Source organism: Mus pahari, chromosome 7 (assembly GCF_900095145.1).
Source record: "Mus pahari chromosome 7, PAHARI_EIJ_v1.1, whole genome shotgun sequence".
NCBI classification, from domain to species: domain Eukaryota; kingdom Metazoa; phylum Chordata; class Mammalia; order Rodentia; family Muridae; genus Mus; species Mus pahari.
The window spans coordinates 28,675,804-28,695,729 of NC_034596.1; the positions used below are offsets into that span (position 1 = coordinate 28,675,804).

Consider the following 19,926-nt stretch of genomic DNA (forward strand, 5'->3'; position numbering starts at 1 on the left):
TTTGTATTTTGTATTGTTTGTGAGTTTGTATTTTGTATTGTTTGTGAGTTTGTATTTTGTATTATTGTGAGTTTGTATTTTGTATTATTGTGAGTTTGTATTTTGTATTATTGTGAGTTTGTATTTTGTATTATTGTGAGTTTGTATTCTTTGTGCCCAGCTGTGATAGGTGATGTTTTCCTAATTTCTTTCTCAGACCGTTTGCCGTGTGTATGTACGAGGGCCTACCGATTTTTGTGCATTGATCTTGTATCCAGCTACTTTGCTGATGTGTTTATTAGCTGTAGAAGCTCCCCAGTATAGACTTTTAGGTCACTTATGTATATCATATCATCTGAAAATAATGACACTTTGACTTCTTTCCAATTTATATCTCCATGATCTCCTTCAGTTGTGCTTTTGCTCTAGCTAAAGCTTCAAATACTATACCAAGTAAGCATTCAGAGAGTGTGAAGCCTTGTCTTGATTTTAGTGGAAATTTGTTTTGAGTTTCTCCCCATTTCAGTTGATGTTGGCCGTGGGCTTGCTGTAAACTGCCTTTGTTATATGCCTTTTATCACGAATGACTGTTGGATCTTGTCAAAGGCTTTTTTTTTTTTTTCATCTAATGAGATAATCATGTGTTTTTTTTTTTTTTTCCAGTTTGTTTATATAGTGGATTACACTTTTTTTTTTTTTTTTTGGTTTTTTGAGACAGGGTTTCTCTGTATAGCCCTGGCTGTCCTGGAACTCACTCTGTAGACCAGGCTGGCCTCAAACTCAGAAATCCACCTGCCTCTGCCTCCCAAGTGCTGGGATTAAAGGCGTGCGCCATCACTGCCTGGCGGATTACACTTACTGATTTTTGAATATTGAACCATCTCTGCATCTCTAGGATGAAGCTGACTTGATCATGGTGGATAAACCTTGATGTATTCTTGAATTGAGTATTTTAAAATTTATGTTACTGGAAATTCATCTGTATTTCTTTACTGGCTCTTTATATGGTTTGGGTATCAATGTAACTGTGGTCCTCATAAAATGAATTGGGCAACGCTCCTTCTGCTTCTGCTTTGTGTGATAATTTGAGGAGTATTGGTATTAACTCTTCTTTGAAAGTCTGGCAGAATTCAGTTCTAAAACCATCTGACCCTGGGTTTTTGTTTTGTTTTGTTTTGTTTTGTTTGGGATACATTTAATGACTGCTTTTTATTTTACTAGGGGCTATGCATCTGTTTAAATAGCTTGTCTGATCTTGAATTTAACTTTGGCAAGTAGGACATATCTATAAAATTACTTCTTTTTACTTCCTATTTGGTAGAGTAGCTGTTTTTAAAGCATGCGCTTATGAGTCTCTGGATTTCCTCGGTGTTGTTTTGCCCCCCCTTTTCATTTCTGATTTTGCTCATTTGGTTGAGAGTTTGTTGATTTCCTTGATTTTGCTTTTCAAAGAACCAGCTCTCTGCTTCATTGACTCTTTGTGTTCTCTTTGTTTTCATTTATTTATTTCAGCCCCAAGTTAGAATATTTCTTTCTGTCTGTTCCCTCTGGGTATAATTATTTCGTTTTGTTATAGAGCTTTCAGATATGCTATTAGGTTGCTAGTATGAGCTCTCTCCATTTTTTTTTTGTTGTTGTTGTTTTTTAATGTAGATATTTAGTGCTATGAGCTTGTCTCTTGGAGCCATCTTCACTGTGTTTCGTATCATGTGTATTCATTTCACTCAATTCAAGAGAGTCTTTATTTCTGACCTGACCTATTTTTCATTCAACGGAGAATTGTTTAGTTTCCATGAGTTTGTAAGGTTTCTGTTGTTGATATCCAGCTTTTAATATGCAGTGGTCTGATAAGATACAGGGAGTTATTTCTATTTTCTTGTGTATGTTGAAACTTGCTTTAAGCTGAATATGTGGTCCATTTATGAGAAAGGTTCATAATGTACAGAGAAGATGATATGTTCTTTTGAGTTTGGGTGAATGTTCTGTAAATATCTGTTAGATTCATTTGGTTTAGAATACCAATTAGCTCCAGAATTTCTCTGTTTACTTTTTATCTGCATGATCTGACTACTGATGAGAGCCTGGTGTTTAAGTCTCCTATCATCAGTGTGTGAAGTTCAATGTGTGATTTAAGTTGAAGCAGTGTTTCTTTTAGAAACTTTGGTGCCCTTGTGTTTGGGGCATAGATGTTAAAAATTGAAATGCCATTCTGGTGGATTTTCCTTTGAGTATGTGGTGTCCTCCCTATCTCTTCCAACTAGTTTGGTTTGAAGTCTATTTTGTTAGATGTTAAAATGGCTCCATCAGCTTGCTTCTTAGGTTTGTTAACTATTCTTTGTTTTTGTTATTCTCTCCCCATCCTCCCCTCTCCCATGCCCTCCCCTCCTCCTGCTGATCCCCATCCTCCCCTCTCCCATGCACTCCCATCCTCATGCTGGTCCCCATCCTCCCCTCTCCCATGCCCTTCCATCCTCCTGCTGGTCCCCATCCTCCCCTTCCCCATACCCTCCCATCCTCCTGCTGATCCCCATCCTCCCCCTCCCATGCCCTGCCATCCTCCTGCTGATCCCCATCCTCCCCTCCCCCATGCCCTCCCATCTTCCTGTTGATCCCCATCCTCCCCTCCCCACACCCTCCCATCCTCATGCTGATGCCCATCCTCCCCTCTCCCATGCCCTGCAGTGCTCCTGCTGATCCCCATCCTCCCCTCCCCCACACCCTGCCATCCTCCTGCTGATCCTCATCCTCCCCTCTCCTGTGCCCTCTCATCCTCCTGCTGATCCCTATCCTCCCCTCTCCCATGTCCTGCGGTGCTCCTGCTGATCCCCATCCTCCCCTCCCCACACCCTGCCATCCTCCTGCTGATCCCCATCCTCCCCTCCCCACACCCTGCCATCCTCCTGCTGATCCCCATCCTCCCCTCTCCCGTGCCCTGCCATCCTCTTGCTGGTCCCTATACAGCCCACTCCTGTACCATCTAGTCCTCCTGCTGGTTCCCATCCTCCCCTCCCCCACACCCTTCTGTCCCCTCACTCCCATCAGTCTCTCCTCTCCTGTAACCTCCTGCCTTCTTGATTATCCCTTCTCCTTCTTTTCCTCCTCTTTCTCTATATTTTCCCCCTTTCTAGTTTTAGTAACTACACCCTCCCTGCTTTCATACAGTTGTAAAAATTAAACCTACAATCTTCATGTGAGAAAAGGTGCTGTCTGTTTCTCAGAATCTTATTTCAGTTAATGTAATAATCTCTTAACTATCTATTTTCATATAAATGTCAGGATCTGGGTTTTCTTTAAGGCTGGATAAAGTTTTATTGTGTCTATATACCACATTTTCTTTGTCTATTCATCTACTAATGCATAGCTAGGCTGGGTCCATTTCTGAGCTCCTGTGCAGGTAACTCTTTGGTGGGCTGGCTTAGAGCCTTTGGGTATATGCTCAGGAGTGGTATGGTCAGATCAAATGCTAACTTTAGTTTTCGTTCTGTGATATCAATAGTGGCTGCACCCACTTTACAATTAGGTGATAGGACCCCACAAGAGCTAGACCTAATGGGAAGATCAGAAGAGCAGACCCTTAAAGTGGATGGTGGGAGTCCTGTCCTTCCCCGAGCGTTTTTTGTGCTTCAAGCATGAGCTGAGCAGCTTTGGTTGCACCATGTGACCTTCCCCTGCCCCCGCATAGAGGCCTAGAGCTATGTGTCCTATCAGTCATGGGCCAAAGCCCCAGAACCATGAGCAACAATAAAACTTTCTCCCTGTAATTTATCATGCTGAGTGTCAGTTACCATATTGAAAAGCTAACTAACACAGAGTGGGGAAACAAGGAGAGATTAAAGATAGAGAATGGGTGTTAATGAACAAGCTTAGATGGTTATGGTGAGATAATGTTTCTACGGCGTATAAAGACACATATAATATGTAAATATGTCTTTAATGCAAGCCTAGAGGAGGAGGATATCTGAGCCAGACCAGGAAAATGCTATGGCATTTATTTGTGCGTGCTTTGTGGTGACTGGAACAGAATGAGAAAACTGAATGTATTTGAAAGAGTCTTGCTGATTTCTGAATGAACATGGAATTGTCTGGAAGGATCTGGAGTCTATGCCAGCTTCTCTCAAGCCTTTCAGGCTTCTGCGATTCTCTTAGCCTTCCTCCCACTCATCCATTAGCCTTAATGTGTAGGAGAGGCATTAGCACGGTCTGGCCTGGACTGCTCCTGTGGAGAAACATGAGATGGAAGCTACTGCAGCCTCAGACGGATGATAAGTCTGAGCATCCGGTGTCGTGCCTTTGTCCGGGCAGCTTGAGACTTGCCTTTGCCAATGCCTGGCTCCAAAGCAGTGAGGACCTCTATTCGCACAGGAGGACCCTGGATCCACTCGCAGGTTCCTGCAGGACAGAAAGCAGGATGAGCATTGTCCCCGGTACTAATACCCCCGACATTTCAGGTGCTGCTCAAGTCACTGTGGTATGAATTTAAATCCAAAGGTACCATTTGCCTTTAGCTGAGCAGAGCCTTCACTTCCAGCAGGATGAGCCCCAGGAGGCAGGCTCAGCCACTGTCAACTTGGCAGTGAGCCCGGAACCTCTGCTCACCTTAAGGGATGGAGTGGTAGGGCCCCACCCAGGAGAGAATATTAGGGTGACAATGGTCATTTCGGGCAGGCCTTTCATAAAAAAGAACTTAGTATATTTATTTCATAGGCACCAACACGCCACAGCACACACGAGGAGGTCAGAGGAAGAAAACCTGTGGAAGTCTGTTCTCTCTACCATGTGGGTCCTAGGTGAGAGTGGGGTATCAAAGCTGGGCCCTCAGGGATGACAGTAAGTACTTTTACCTGTTGAGCCATGTCCCTGTCCCTAAATTTTATTTTTAGAGGATAATCGCATATATGTGTGTGTTGTAAGCCCTTACATTTTGATATGTGCTGGAACTGTGGGATAAGTATAAGAATTACCCAACCTAGCCCCTGACATACTTAGTTTTCTTGTACGGAGGGCACTTTGCACACCAGTCTTTCAACAACTCCAAGACAAGACACATTGCTGTGGTCACATTCTGGGGAGCAGCCCTTCTTGTCTGACTGAAACTTCACTTTCTATCCTGCATCTCCCGAGACTCATCCACCTCACATGCTGGGTAGCACCACTTGCTATCTGCGCCCAGAAACTCAGGCCTAACCTACGTCCTACATGACCTATAAATACATCACCTGGGGCTGTACATGAAGGAAGAGGCCAAAAAACCAAGTTTATACTGATTTTTTTCCCATGCTGGCTATAACCTTATTTTTTGTTCATTTTTATTTCTACTGCTGTGTATGCTTGTATGTCTCCGTGGGTATGTGCATATGTGTGCATAGCTGCAGAGGCTGTAAAAAAAGACTAAGTCCCCTTGGGGCTGGGGTTACAGGCATTTGTGAGCAGCCTCTTGTATACACTGGGAACTGCACTACTCTAGAAGAGCAGCAAGCATTCCCAGCTGCTAAGCTGTCTCTCCAGCCCCTTTAGCCATTTTATTTTAAAAAGTAAATTTAAAAATCTTTTTCTTTTTTTTTTTTACTTCCTCCAAATAACAACTCAGATGATATTGAAGTGAATGTTGAAATATTTGCATGTAGTTTCAAAACTGGGTTTGTACATATCTTTTACACCTTACAAAGCAGGGGGTTTCAGCACCAAACGCATAAAGGAAGAGTATGACTACTTCAAGGTATGTTTAGAAGGAAGGTTTTTATTGTAAATCTGAGGGAGAGTACAGCGAGAGGTATGTGGAAGATTCTAGAGCAGCGAGAAGGAGTAGAGTAGACATGGTCCGTAGAATGAACCAGGCTATGAAAGGGGTTTGGGAGGGGAAGACCAAGAGTCCAGAGGGAACATGGCCAAAGTAGCAGGTTAGATAGAAGTGAGAAGGTGGGGGGAGGGAAGCTTATGAGCTGAATAAGACCAGGGGGTAGGTGGTAGGGTGAGAAGAGCTGGAAGAACAAGGCTACCTGCCTAGACTGTTACAGTCCCTGGTGAAGCTGAGAGCCCTCGAGGCCAGCATGTGCTTTGCTATACTCATAGGCACCCTAACTGTAACCATTTGTCCTGGGGTTTCTTTGGGATTTGACATTTGAGTGGTGTTGTTGTTGATGATGATGAGAAGAGGTGAGGTAATCACTTCTGTAATTGCTTCTTTGCTGAAATTAGGCCCCTGTTGTCATTGTCAGGAAGGCTGGAATCGTGGTCAAAGGTCAAGTAGGAAGAGGGGAGGGCAGGTCTGGGGCCATCTGTTCTGCTCGCTGCCCAGGTTCTGTGGGACCACTTGGGAATAGCTAAGTACAGGCAGCTTTGGAGCGGTCTGGAAGTGCTGGATCAAGCCAGGGGGACAGGCTGATTGGAAATTCATCATCAACATCTGCAGCAGTTTACATCTGCTTTCAGCGCTTCCAATACTCGCTGGTTTGATTCAGAGCAGTTTTCAGCCTTCAGTTGATTGGAAATCTGCTGGGACAGGTAGGGACTAGGGACAGAATGTAAAGTGAAGGAGCTTAGGGGGAAAAAATCTTTATTTTGGGTGTGCCCTCGAAACTTCCAGATTTGTGCTTTTGGTAGTTGGGGTGTGTGTGTGTGTGTGTGTGTGTGTGGAAGTGACAGGTCCCAAGAAATACTCTCCGCAAAGTCTGGTATTTAGACAAAAGCCAGCACTCCCTCGGGGACTTGAGAAGCTGGTTCCTACTTGCTAGAAGGATTCATTCTCCTTATCACTGGCCAAAGGGACACACAGTCCTGCTGGGTTTCAGATCCCAGCAGACCTGGCTTCCAGGTTTCCCAGCATCCCAGTCCCTACCTGGCATATCCTATCCTCTACCCTGAATTTTCCATCCCAAGAACTGGGCTGCCCTTTCTCCAGAGGCTCTTGCCTATATAATCTATACATTCCCCCCCCCACACCTCTCTCTAGGCACACTCTCCTCTCTTTCTCTTTTCCCCCTCCCCTCTGTTTCCCTTCTCATGGTAACTTCCCTGGCCTCAATCCTTGGGACCAGTGAACTTGCCCAGAGTAGCTTTCTAACAAACCTGCCTCGTTATATACTCTAATCTACCAGGAGTTGACTCATTTCACCTGCGGAGAAAGAGCTTATCATCCTCCATTAACACATACCTGTAGCGTCTATAACATCAAGGTCCATGCCAGCCTCCAGCCTCCCACCCAACTCGCTGGCTCCCTTTCTTCCTGGTACCCATTTCCCTGTAGCCCTAGAGATTATTTCTCCTGTTGCTTCTCCATGGTGATGCCCACCATATAGACAATTTCTTCTATCAGATGGGGGAAAGAGGCAGTCCCCTGGAAGGATTTCCCCCACTGGATTTACTTGGTTAGTGCTAAGAATCAGTCCCTCAGCAGGGTAGCCTGAGATGAAATGATTATCTGACTCCTGGCCAGCCTCTAAAAGGCCTCCCATCAGGTTAATTAATTGTAATAAACTGAGGGAGGTCACTATGAAAATCCTGACAAGCTCTGTACCCTGCAGTGCTCCTCCTTCGGTACACAAATCTAGATCCGAATTCTCCAGAGGGCATGCTTGCCCTCTTACTTCCTGTTCCAGCTAGCTTCCACGATTAGAAAGAAAAAGAGCTTAAAAGACTGGATGACAGTCCTCAAACTCCCCAGAGATAATGGCTGGATGTGGCATTTAAGGTGTCTAATGGAAGAGAGAAAAAGGGAAAGATGTAAACGACTTCCCGTGAGACAGAAGTACCAGCTCCTGGCCGCAGCCCTATGGTGTCTTCCGAAGAGACGATGGGGGGCACAAATGAACCCCACTTGGGGCTTTGCTTTAAAGCGGCAAAGGTGGCCACTGGGTGAAAGACTGCCTTTTCCTTTGCTTACCTCCAGGACCCTGTCCAAAGTACAGAAAAGCAGGACACTGGAGAGTTGACTGCACCTCTTTGCCTCTCTGAGGTAGGTCCGTGCCCTAAGTTTCTCCTCCCCAGGAAAGACTCTTGGATCTTCTGTGCCTGCTTGCTGTCCGAGGACTGACACTGCCCTGGGACTTTCACCTCTAACAAAACCATCCAGATTATCACAGAGGAGGCTAGGATAATTGTCCAGGTAGTGGGTAAGCCTCTACCATTCCTAATAGATTTGGGAGATATTTAGCCTTTACTTCCCACTTACTCTGAAGAAAGTTATCCTTTTTAGATCTCTGTGGTGGGTGGGTGTGGGTGGTGATGGTTAGCCCATCAGCCCAAGGCCACAGGTCCTCTCTGCTGTTCCCTCTAGGGTCATCTGACAGCTCACTCCTTACATTATTGGGCAGAGATATCATGGTTAAGTTAGACTTTTCCTTTACAACCCATTCCATCTGGAATTTCTCCCCCTTTTAGCCTCTGAAGAGCTCCCTTATTTACTGGCTAACATTAATGCTTCACTCTACCCCCTATCAGACTCCCTCACTGACCCACTCCTATAGGACACTTCCTCTTCTGTTATACACTATTGCTGTCTTCAAACAGACCAGAAGAGGACATCAGATGGTTGTGAGCCACAATGGGTTGCTGGAGATTGAACTCAGGACCCCTGGAAGAGTAGTCAGTGCTCTTAACTACTGAACCATTTCTCCAGCCCTATCGGGGGTTACTCTTCTGAGGGAGGACTGGCAGATCTCTCTCTCTCTCTCTCTCTCTCTCTCTCTCTCTCACACACACACACACACATGCATCTTCTTATCAGGGCAGACAGTTTCTCAGGATGGATAGAAATGTCTCCTACTCCAGCTAAGACTGCAGCAGTGATTTGTTCTCACCTCACGAATGATGTTCTACTCAGGTTTGTACTTCCTATAGCTACATATTCACATAACAGCCTGGCATTCATTCCTAAAGTCACTCAGTTAGTCTTGAGGGCCTTAGGGGTGCAGTGGCACCTTCACATTCCCTACTGACCTCAGTCCTTGGGGAAGGTAGGAAGGGCTAATGGAGTTATTAAGATTCATTGATCAAAACTGTCTTCTAAAGTCCTTTTCCTTGGACTCAACCTTTGTCTGTGGCCCTCACTTGAATTTCCGCCACACCCCTCTTTCCTCAGCACCTTTGAGTTAATGTGCATCGCTTCCTTCTGGGAAATTAACCTCGTGTGAAAGAAGCCCCACTGTGTATACTTCCTTTCTCTTACTCTGAGACACCGTCTCTGGGAACACTGATCTTGTGCTCCTCATGCCCACAACTGATCCTACACCCTAACCACACCATCAGGAGACTGGGTTTTGTTTGAAAGTTTTTCTCCCACAGGCTTTCAACTCATGCTGGACAGGTCCACATCTGATCATCTTTATCACACCAGTGGCAGCTAAACTTCAAGGAATTAAACCTGGATCCACCTATCACAGCTCAGAAGGGCTTCTGACCTCTTATCTGATAAGTACGGCTGCCAGGTCTATGTAACGGCTAAAGCTTAGGCTGTCCCACTACCCACTTGTTCCTGAGAATGGCCTTCTTTGTCACTCTCTCCCACTCTCCCAGACAGCAGGACCATGACAATGGTTGAAGTTCCAGATATATACCATTCATAGTAATAGACTCCTTCGTTCTGCCTTCTGGCTGCTCTCTGGTGGCCACTCATAGGTTTAACTGTGCTGGCTTAAATATGTTTGCCCCAAGGAATGGCACTATTTGGAGGTGTGGCCTTGTTGGACTAGGTGTGTCACTGTGGTGTGGGCTTTAAGACCATCATCCTAGTTTCCTGGAAGTCATCTCCTGTTTGCCTTCAGAACTAGATGTAGAACTCAAGGCTTCTACTGCACCATGCCTGCCTGCTGCCATACTCCCACCTTGATGATAATGGACTGAATCTCTGAACCTGTAAGTCAGCCCCTATTAAATGTTATCCTTTATAAGAGTTGTCTTGGTCATGGTGTCTGTTCACAGCAGTAAAACCCCAAGTCGCTAGCTTTCTATACCCAAGCGTCAAGGAACAGCCTACCTTCAATTTATGTGACAATTTCAGGTACCTTTGTCTTCTCCAGTACCAGGTCTGGCCTGCACTGACTCTTCATCCTGGAATAGGTGCTTAATTGAAGTTGTAAGTACCATCACTCTAACCAGGGTGGAACACACAACCTCAACAACTGTGTTGTGAACTATGCCAAGTATGGTCATCTTCATCATCCAGGGCCCTTAGAGAGTAGGTCCAAGGGGTTGTGAGGTAGATCTAAATCTATATGACCAGGGCTAGTCCATCTGGCAAAAGATGAGTGGTAATTTTTTTTAGATCCCTTGAGGATACACCCACCATCTTTTTAGGTAATATAGTGGGGGTTTATTCAACAGTCTGCAATCACCCTACAAGTCCAAGGTGCAGGAGACCTCTCCTAACTCAGTCCTTTGGGAGACTATTCTAAATGAACCCCCGAGTCTCCTCTGTATCTATAGCAGTAACAGTGGGTCATAGCAGTGAAGCAGTAACAGTAACCAGTAACATAACTTCATTCTTCCTTTATGCTCCTTTGTAGCAATCCCGAGATGTAGCTATGCCTCTTATCCACTTAACCCTAAACTGTACATTCTGTAACCTCAAAACATGCCCCTCCATCACCTCTTGTTAGCTTTTCCTCTAGGCTCTGCCCAACAGTTACCTAGCAACAGCCAGGTACAAGCCTGGCTTACATATAAGAAGAATCATTAGTGTGTTCTCTCTCTCTCTCTCTATGTTCTTGCCAGCTTTCCTCCCTCTTTCTCACTTCTCTTTCTGTCCTTCTCTGTCTCCCTCCCTTCTTTGCCTGTACCCCCTCCTTCAGGTCCCAAATAAACTCTCTTTTATACTAAGCCTGTCATAAGGCTGATTTCTCAGAGGGAACACTTCAGCATGGGCCTCTCCAGGTGCTTCCTTCCATCCCACCACTCCTGGTGGGATACCTCCGGTGCCTCTTTACTCTCCGGCCATACCAGGTGACTGCCTGTTCAATAACCACTCAGTCCTTCTCTTTGTTCTCACATATTAGCATCTCAATTTCAAGAACCTTCTTCTGGTACCAAGTCAAGCCGGTCCAATTTCCCAGTCTTCACAGGCTTTTCTAATCCACTCATGGTCCCTATTTGCCAACTCTATTACTTCCCCAACTAATCCAATACACAGGGGAGAGTTCTCTCCTCCCCTCCAAGTCTCACGCAGGGGCTGATGGGCTGTAGCCCTTCCAATCAGGATTGGAATTAGTCTGGAAGTCTCAGTGGCTGCTATGGGTTTGGCCACAGGCAGCTGGGGTTATAGTCTGTCTCTATCTCAGCAGGTTTTCACCCAGCTAGGAGACTCCATCGAGGAATCAACCTCTTTGCTCTGCAATTACTCCAAACTCAGCTCAGTTCCCTAGCCTTGGTGGTCTAAAAAGACGGAAAGGCCCTCCACTTACCAGCAGCTGAAAGGGAGGTACCTGCCTCTTCCTCAATAAAGAATACTGTTTTATGAAAAAACCGACCTGGCCAGGTGGAAGAAAAGAGTATAAAGACTTACAGGAGCTAGAAAAAAAAAAAAATCTCTGTCACCCAGAAGCAAACTCTTTTGTAGAACTCTCATTTTTGACTCTCTTGGGGCCCTGGCTCTTAAATCTCCTTGGCTCACTGATTTCCATACTCCTCATATTAATGATTGTTCCTTGTCCCTTTGAGTTCTTTCAGGAAATAATTAGCAAAATTATCTGACGGTTGGTAAGCCAGATACTTCTGATAGAATTTCCCTCCCCGGCCACCTACCAGCAGCTATCAGCCTGAACCCCTAAGGGCTCCAAAGTGGTCTGTAGCTCATTAGCCCCAGATAATCCTGCAGAACTTGGGCAGTGAGTGAAAAAACCATGTTTCTGGTCATTGCCTGACTCTCCCTCTCTTCCTGGCCTTATGACTGACTGGCATTCCAGCCTTCCTGGTTCCTAACTAATGAAGTCCTGATTTTAATTGAGAAGCGGTTAGAGGAGAGATTATATCTTTAGTCACCCTGTATCAACAACCAAAATGGTGAAGGTCAGGTTCCAGGAACTTCCAAGTTCTGCCAGTTAGACAAAGGCTGACTTTCCCTCCGGGATTTGAGATGCTAGTTCCCACTTGCTAGAAGGAGTTACTCTCCTCGTCTCTGGCAAAAGGGACAGACACATGGCACTTCCATTAACATACAACTGTGGTGCCTGTAAGTATACCAAGGCCCGTGCTAGCCTTCAGGTTCTCTCAGCTCAGACTCAGAAATTGTTATACAGTTCAAAGCCACCGGACCCAGCCCACCAACTCCCTTTCTCCCAGGTACATAGTCCCTGAAGAACAGCCTTCCCTCCCCCTGCCCCTCCCTCCCACTGCTTCTCACTACTTTCCTGAGAGACAGTTTTGGAATAAACTCTTCATTTTTTCACCCTTTCTTCACCACACCCCTCCCATTCAGGAAGTAGTAGCCAGACTAAGGGAGAGAGAGAGGACAGAGGTGGGGGGGGGGGGAGAACCTATCTTCATGAATAGGCAGTAGGTGGGGAGGAGCTTAGGCTATTGATTGACAGGACTACTTACCCACAGTCTATTTGACCTGTAGGTGGATCCAAGTCTCCACTCCCTGAAGCTTACATGAATTTAAAGTTTTAGATAAGTTAGCATAGCCATTGTTTGTAATCTGCACTGAAACCCCCATTGTGTGTGTTTGTAAACAGCTTGAGTCATAGGGAAAGCTATAGTTTGGTGGTTTAAATCATGAACACTCCACTGTCTACAGGGCTCGATATGTAGACTGGAGAGAGATGTTTTCAGAGAACTTCTTTGAAGTCTATACAACCAAAGGAAATTTAACAATTGGATGACTATGATAACAGTAGACAGTGTTTTACCAGAGCTAGACTAGTTGCTTATCAGACCCCCATTGATTCATGTTAAAACTATGAATTTTTGAAGTCTTAATATAATAACAACAGCATACACAGAGAGAAAGAAATCTGAAACACTTTTCATTTTTCACATACCTTAAATCATCTTCTTAGACCTTGATACTTTGTTGCATTTACATATCTTAAATCGCTTCCATGGACCCTCACAAGTTTTCACTTAATACACAGACTTTTACAACTTGCATCTCCATATCCTAAATTGATTGCTTAGATCCTCACAACTTTCATAAACTCCAAACATTTTCCTCCAATTATTTACCGTGACACCTAGCTGGTTGTTTACCCAGAGCAGTCATTGCAACATGAGTTCCTTTAAATAAAGGAACGGGAACATTTTATGTTGAACCCTGCTTGTGAGTTTCCCGCTTTCAGAGTGATGTCTTCCAGCACAGTAAACTGACTGTGTCTGAGTTTTATGTATGAAATGGGTTGACCTTGTAGCTGCAACCTTGGGGGAGGAGCTGGTTTGCTTGCTGCTATTACACTGATAAAGCCACCTTTAGCCACTAACATAATCAGAGATCTGAAAAGGATAAATTAGGGCAGGGAGTATAGCTCAAATGGCCTTTGCATCAATTAAAATGACAAGAGATTTACTCACTATCTAGACAGTTACCCTAGGCTGCCCATGATAATCTCAAGGGTTTCATCGGGGCAGAGTTTATCAGGCTTCTGGCTATCACCCAGGACAGTATAAAGTCTCAGCTGCCAGACTCAGAAAGTTTGAGAGATTTTCCTGTGGAGGAGGGACGTGGGAAAACTGACATACCTTGGGGAGGCAGAGTAGTAGAGCAATTAACCCTACAGTTCAGTGTCTACAGTCCAGGGAGCAGAGCCCTGGAAGAGGGAGAGGCATGGAGCAGTTCATTTCCCAGTGGCTAGTGTTACCACAATCCAGATGGAGTCATCTGGGCCCCATTGTCTTCTTTGGAGAGCTGGCATTTCTGTCTATCATGGGAAGCTTTTTCATTAATCATTTTAAATGCTATATTGAGCAGACCTCTGAGGAGTTTGGGGACCATCTATTTAGTGTACATGTTTAAACAACTTTTACTTGTTTTTAGTTACTTGCTTAACTTTGAAAACATAGACAGGAAGCTAACTAAAGCCCGTCCTTTTGTAAATGAATTACATTTGTACTTGGCATCGCTATGAGCATAGTTCTGAACACATTAAAATTTTTTGATCATTTATAAGGTAAATGATGATTAACGTGCATGTCTTAATTATCTTTAACAGTTTACAACAAGTTAATAGCTTATATAATGATGGGGATTTTACAATTTTATCCCACTTAAAGATTTGAGTTGAAGACTTAATTAAAGATCCTTTAGCATCAAAATAAAGCTTTGAACCATAAACACAGTGGCAAAGACAAAAGGGCTAGACATATATCTTCAGGTCAGTTTCTGCCAGGCTGAATAGACCTTAGGAATTCATAAACTTTACTTATCAAACACGTGTGGGGCTTCTGACCTGGGAGGACAAGGGGCTGAGGTTCATCATTTACATACTGAAGTAGACTTGGCTTCCACGTTCTCCCAGCATCCCTCCATTCTTCCTGGCATACGGGCCCTCTCCTGAGAACTTTCCAGCCCTTGCTGCCTTCTCCTCAGAGCCTCTTCCTATAGCCCAGACATTTTGGTCTCTCCCCACTCTTTCCTTCTCTCCGTATGTATGCTTTCTTTCTCTTCCCCTTTCCCTCTGTCTCCCTCCACCTTGAGACTTCACTAAGCTCCTTCACAACCAGTGAACTGGTCTGCCTGAGAGCAACTTCCCAATAAACCTGTGTTTAGTGTATTTATACTTATTTTATTCTGGTTTGAATTGGCTCATTTCACCCACAGAGAAATAACTTATCAACACGTTCCTTTTAATTTTTTCCTAGAAGTCTGATATTGAACACAATAAGGATATAAGTAATTAGTCATAAATCTCCAACTCAACTTTTATTTACCTGAGTAGACCTTTATAACTTTAGAAATTTATAAACCTTATTTATTAAATATTCCTTATTCATCAAACATATGTTGCTCTTTATCTAAAATTTTCTAGAAGCCTGGGGTTGAACAGTTAGCAAAGATATAAGCAGTGAGACAGACATCTCTAAAGTTCGGTTGACATAAGCATACCTTTATAACCTTAGGAATTTTTCATCACATTAAAATCTATCCTAATCCAAAATATTTTGGAGACCTGCTGTTTCCTCCTTAGTCTAAAGAGGAGATAGAAGGATGAGCAGAGGGCTCAGTAGCACTAAGAAGTTTTATGATTGTTGCCTTGGTTTGTTTATATCAAGTAGTCATCTTAACTAAGATGGTGGTAAAGTTACATGTACCCTGTATACCCTTAGTAAAGATGGCTGCCAGCCACATGGTTGTTTCCATCCTGATGAGGTCATCAGCCAAGATGGAGGTAAGCAACATGGTTGCTATTTGAAAACATCTATTTTCCTAAACAAGAGTTGAATTCAAGTTACATAGACAGTATGCTGTCATGGACCTCTTTGTTTAAACAAGAGTTGAGTCACACATACAGGCTGCTATAGTAGACTAAGATTACCTGTGTATAGGGTTTTTGTTTGTTTTTGTTTTTTTAACAATTATCAGCCATTTGTTACAAGTTTTAAGCCTTTTGTCACAGGTTTTACAGATATTTTTTTTAAAAACATACCAATAAACTTACAAATCTCCTGAGTTAAAGAGTTTACACAATAGTTTTAAGAGATTTTGTTTGAGAGTAGAGCAAAGAAATTGTAGAGATAAAAGATTTTTAAGAGTGGAAAGTAGAAAAAGCTCAGAGGTAAGAGGCTTTTGAGAATGTAGTGCAGAGGAAGTTTATGTAGAAGGGATGTGGGGATCCTTTGTTTGTGCAGTGGCAGAAGTTGTTACCATATGAAAGAATTTGGAAATCAAGTGTGCCATTTTTAGCCATTGAGTTGTAGTGAGAACAAGATGCGTTCAGTAAGGCAGCGAGGGTTTAATGAAATCTCTGAGTCCAAGGAGGGAAGAAGAAAGGGTCAGAGACAGGAGTTCTACTAGATGAAAGTTCCAATATATTCCAAGAGGGAGCTAAGAGACACAGGAGAACAGGGTCACCATGAAGGACATGGTTGCAAGCAGGACCTCCACAGAGTGAGGATTCCAATATGGTAGAGGCTCAAGAGGGCACAAAGATGCTGAAGGGCTTAGAGAACACCCTGTAGTGTGGAGGTGAGGAGACCCCAGAAAGAAACATATGGGGAGAAAGAGAGGATGGGAAAGAGAAAAAGAGGATGGGAAAGAGAAAGGTGTCTTCGTGATAAAATACTCAATCTGAGTATCCCCAAGTGGACAGAGAAATGTCTCAAATTATAGAGGAGAGTCACCCCCTTTCCATACTAATGGGGACCAAAGGGTGTGAGAAGAACATCCTGGCACATCAGTGTGGCTTTTAAAGTAATAGTAGACAAAGCAGGTGGCTCTGGGGTGATCCTTACCTAGTAGAGGAGAGCTTAGTGGTTAGAGCAGGTAGATGACAAAGCAGCTGAAGATGTGGACTGGGAAAGGCTTTTAGGAAAAGGGAAGATTTGAACAGAGGAAGAGGGGTAAGTTGTCTTAGCAGAGAGATGGTTCCAGGAGCCAGAGAGATCAGAGGACAATTATTGAGTGGGCAAGGAAAGATGACTGGTTAGAGCAGCTAGAGGAAAGTATAAGCATGTTTTTGTGCAATGTGTAAAGGTTATCCTTGTGTTAGTCAGACATTGATTTCTCTGCCCTCATATCTCATGTCAATCTGGACACATGGCATTGTCATGCTTATGCCAAGAATCTCTTGTCTCAAATTTGTATAACTTTTTTTTTAAAAACATTTATTCTTTGCCTTGTCAATAAATGCTGCTTACTCCATGGTTGGGTAGAAGAGAGAATCGGGTTGAAGGAACTCCTACCAGCTAGGGGAAGGAGTAAGGGGAAGAGGGGTTGGAGTTGAAAGGGGTCCAGAGAGAGAGAGAGACAGAGACAGAGACAGAGACACAGATAGAGATTATAGAAACACACCCGAAGCCCAAAGAGCCAGGCCAATAAGAAGCAAGGATATTGTGATCATGGCTGGAGGGCAGCGGGTAGCCAGATTAGCTTAGGAGGTGAAGATAGAGCATTTGGCTGCCCAGATATTGAGTTGAAGTATTAAAATAGATCCTAGTTTTTCTGTGTCATTGTGTTATATAGCTAGGATAAAGATATGCAGCTGCTAGATTAATTCACTTACACTTATATTACAATAATTAATTTTACAGGGAAGAAGCAGCTGAAGAGCCAGACTCTAGAGCTTGGAAACAAATATGATGGGTGGCGGAAGCCAACAGAGACAAATGGTTCCAACATGCCTTGGGGCTTTCAGATCAGGAGACTGATCTGGTGAGGAGCAGCCGAGCTAGCTGGTTAGGGTACTCATATGTGCCTCTTCTGGATTTTAGCACCAGATGCATAAAGTAAGGATATGACTGTTCCCAGGTATGGTTTAGGGAAGGTTTTTGTCATAGATATGAGGGAGAACACAGCTAGAGGCATCTGGGAAGTCCAGGGCAAGGAATAAAAATCAGTAGTAGACTAAACATGGCCAGTAGACTGAACCAGGCCATGAAAGGAGAGGGGGAGACACACACACACACACACACACACACACACACACACACACACCACACACACACACACACACACCACACACACACACACACACCACACGGAATAAAAATCAGTAGTAGACTAAACATGGCCAGTAGACTGAACCAGGCCATGAAAGGAGAGGGGGCGACACACACACACACACACACACACAGAGAGAGAGAGAGAGAGAGAGAGAGAGAGAGAGAGAGAGAGAGAGAGAGAACACGCAAAAGAGATTGGCAGAGGTGGGGTTGGGGTGAGGGTGGGGCAAGAGAACCAAGAGGGGACAAAGAGCCAGGAGAGCATATGGCCAGAATTATACAGGGATTGAGAAACTGGGGAGGGGGAGGCCCCCCATGAGCTGGAGAAGTTTAGGGTAGGGGTGGGGTGAGAAGAGCTAAGAACCCATCCTGGACTCTCTAACAGGGACTTGCTATATTGAGAGGACCGGAAGCCAGCATGTGCTTTGGTATGCTAATAAGCACCACACTTAGCCATTTGTCCCACGTTTCTTTTGAACCTGGCAGTTACTGAATTCCAACTCATCTGTACTTCTTAAATAGTTGGGCTCAACTTCTGACAAATTATCAGTCATTTATAAATGTAATTAGTGTGAGAAAGAAAGAAGGATTGGAGTGCAGGACAGCACAGGGCTCTGTATTACACAGCTGTATGGAAGGCTCCCATGCACAGGTGTAGACGCAGCTGATAGTCTTAGTGACATCCCTGGGATCTGGGATCGGGGAGGCAGACACCCGCCCGTGTGTACCCACCTGTCCAGTGTCTTGAGCGGCGGCCTTGTGTGGTGAAATCCCCCTCTCCTGACTCTTTCTGAATCCTGACTGGCCGGTCACTCTCTCTGTGATGGGCAATGTGGATTTCTTATCCGCATATGTCCTGTGAATAAACATATACCCAGTCATTGTTGCCAAAACTTAGAAGACCACGCCAGGGCCCAAGACCACCCTACTCCACAGGAGCTGGGCACAGACAGAAAGGGTGGCCACCTCTCTGGACTTAAGAGTCAGGGAAGTCACTCAGGGGACCACAGAGAAAGGCTTTCTCTGGGACATCCTGCAGGCTGTTAAATGGTAACCTGACTCCAGAGGAGCCAGTGGAGAGTGGGGTTTGTGGGTTTTGGCAGTGTCAGGAGTTCTAGGCACAGGAGTTAGCAAAACCACTCATCGTAGCTTGCGAAAGCTGCATCCCTGCCTGACCCTGCCTCATTTAATTTATCATGCTTTTAATTATTCAAGAAATGTGTTCATCAAATTGCAAAGCCTGCAAGGGGAAACCAATTTGCAGAGCAGAGGCCTGCCGCTCAGTGCTTCCGTTCTTGCTAATGGCCTGTCACATCTGCTGCAGCTGTGGGTTTATAAGCTGCCCTGTGGATATGGAAGGCCACGTCACTGTCACTTCACAAAGCCTATCTACCTGATGACTCTCCACTCCCATGTGCATGCAAGTGGCTTTGTGATACTTGAAGAAGAGCCATGCTTTCTTCCATCTCTGTCTGAATACTCCTCTTCAGAAGGGATTTTGTCGTGTGTACAGTCCTAGCTCTCTTACAACAAAATAACAGTTTTCTGTAAGATTGGTGATGATGGTTAAAAGAAATGCCTTTCCAAGAAAATAAAGTAGGACCTGATCCTGGATTCTGGAACCCTAAAACAGGCTACCAAGCCCCACTTAGTGTGTAAATATCTTTACCGGGGGATGCAAGATGTATGAGCTGTGGTTAACTGTGTGCTTGGGAAAGAATGCTATGAACTTTAAAGGGAAGGTTTTTTTTCCCCCCAGAGACAGGATGGGGGAGAGAAAATGGAAGAAGGGAGAGATGAAAGATGAATATGGGATAGGGAGAAGGAGGATGGCAAGAGGGAAGAGGAAGGGAAAACCTGACACAGTCTAATTCATGCTGGACACTGATAAGCTTACAGTCACCATGGCCAGAAACTTGGGATATGTGTGAGCCACTTAGAGGAAGAACCACTCATAATGCCACAGTTTCCTGGGAACACCTATGCGATGCTCTACACACTATAGATCTATGTCCATCCTCTAACTTATCCTGTTATTTTGGAGGCTAACCTTGCCTACTCAGACAGCGCAGCTGCATCCTGACTGGTCCCCACAACATTTTGTAGGGCCCTGCCACAGTGGTTGATGGGTAGTAAATGCCACAGCTTACCACCACTCTGGTCATACAGCAGTTATGTACATGACCTGGGTTCTTCTCATTGAATAAGTGCAGCTCTCCTGTCCCTGTATTGCCTACTTTGCCTTTATTACCTAAACCACACCTGATAGTCTAGTCTGCTGTACAGTGCCCGTGATGTAGTATTGGACTTTCAATTTCCCTCATAACAGGGGAGCTTTGAGAAGAGCCACGCCCAAAGGAGAGG

The 19,926-nt window shown here is 44.5% G+C and overlaps 1 protein-coding gene across 1 annotated transcript in view; it reads right to left on the minus strand.

The window, feature by feature from the left end:
• Window positions 1-4,219: 4,219 nt before the first annotated feature.
• Tpo (thyroid peroxidase) overlaps window positions 4,220-19,926 on the minus strand; it is a 65,354-nt gene continuing 49,647 nt past the window's right edge. The window contains exons 15-17 of the mRNA XM_021202360.1: window positions 18,295-18,418; window positions 7,728-7,803; window positions 4,220-4,368 (exon numbers count right to left, since the gene is read on the minus strand). Coding sequence (XP_021058019.1) covers window positions 4,220-4,368; window positions 7,728-7,803; window positions 18,295-18,418 — 349 coding nt within the window. The remainder of the gene's footprint in view (window positions 4,369-7,727; window positions 7,804-18,294; window positions 18,419-19,926) is intronic.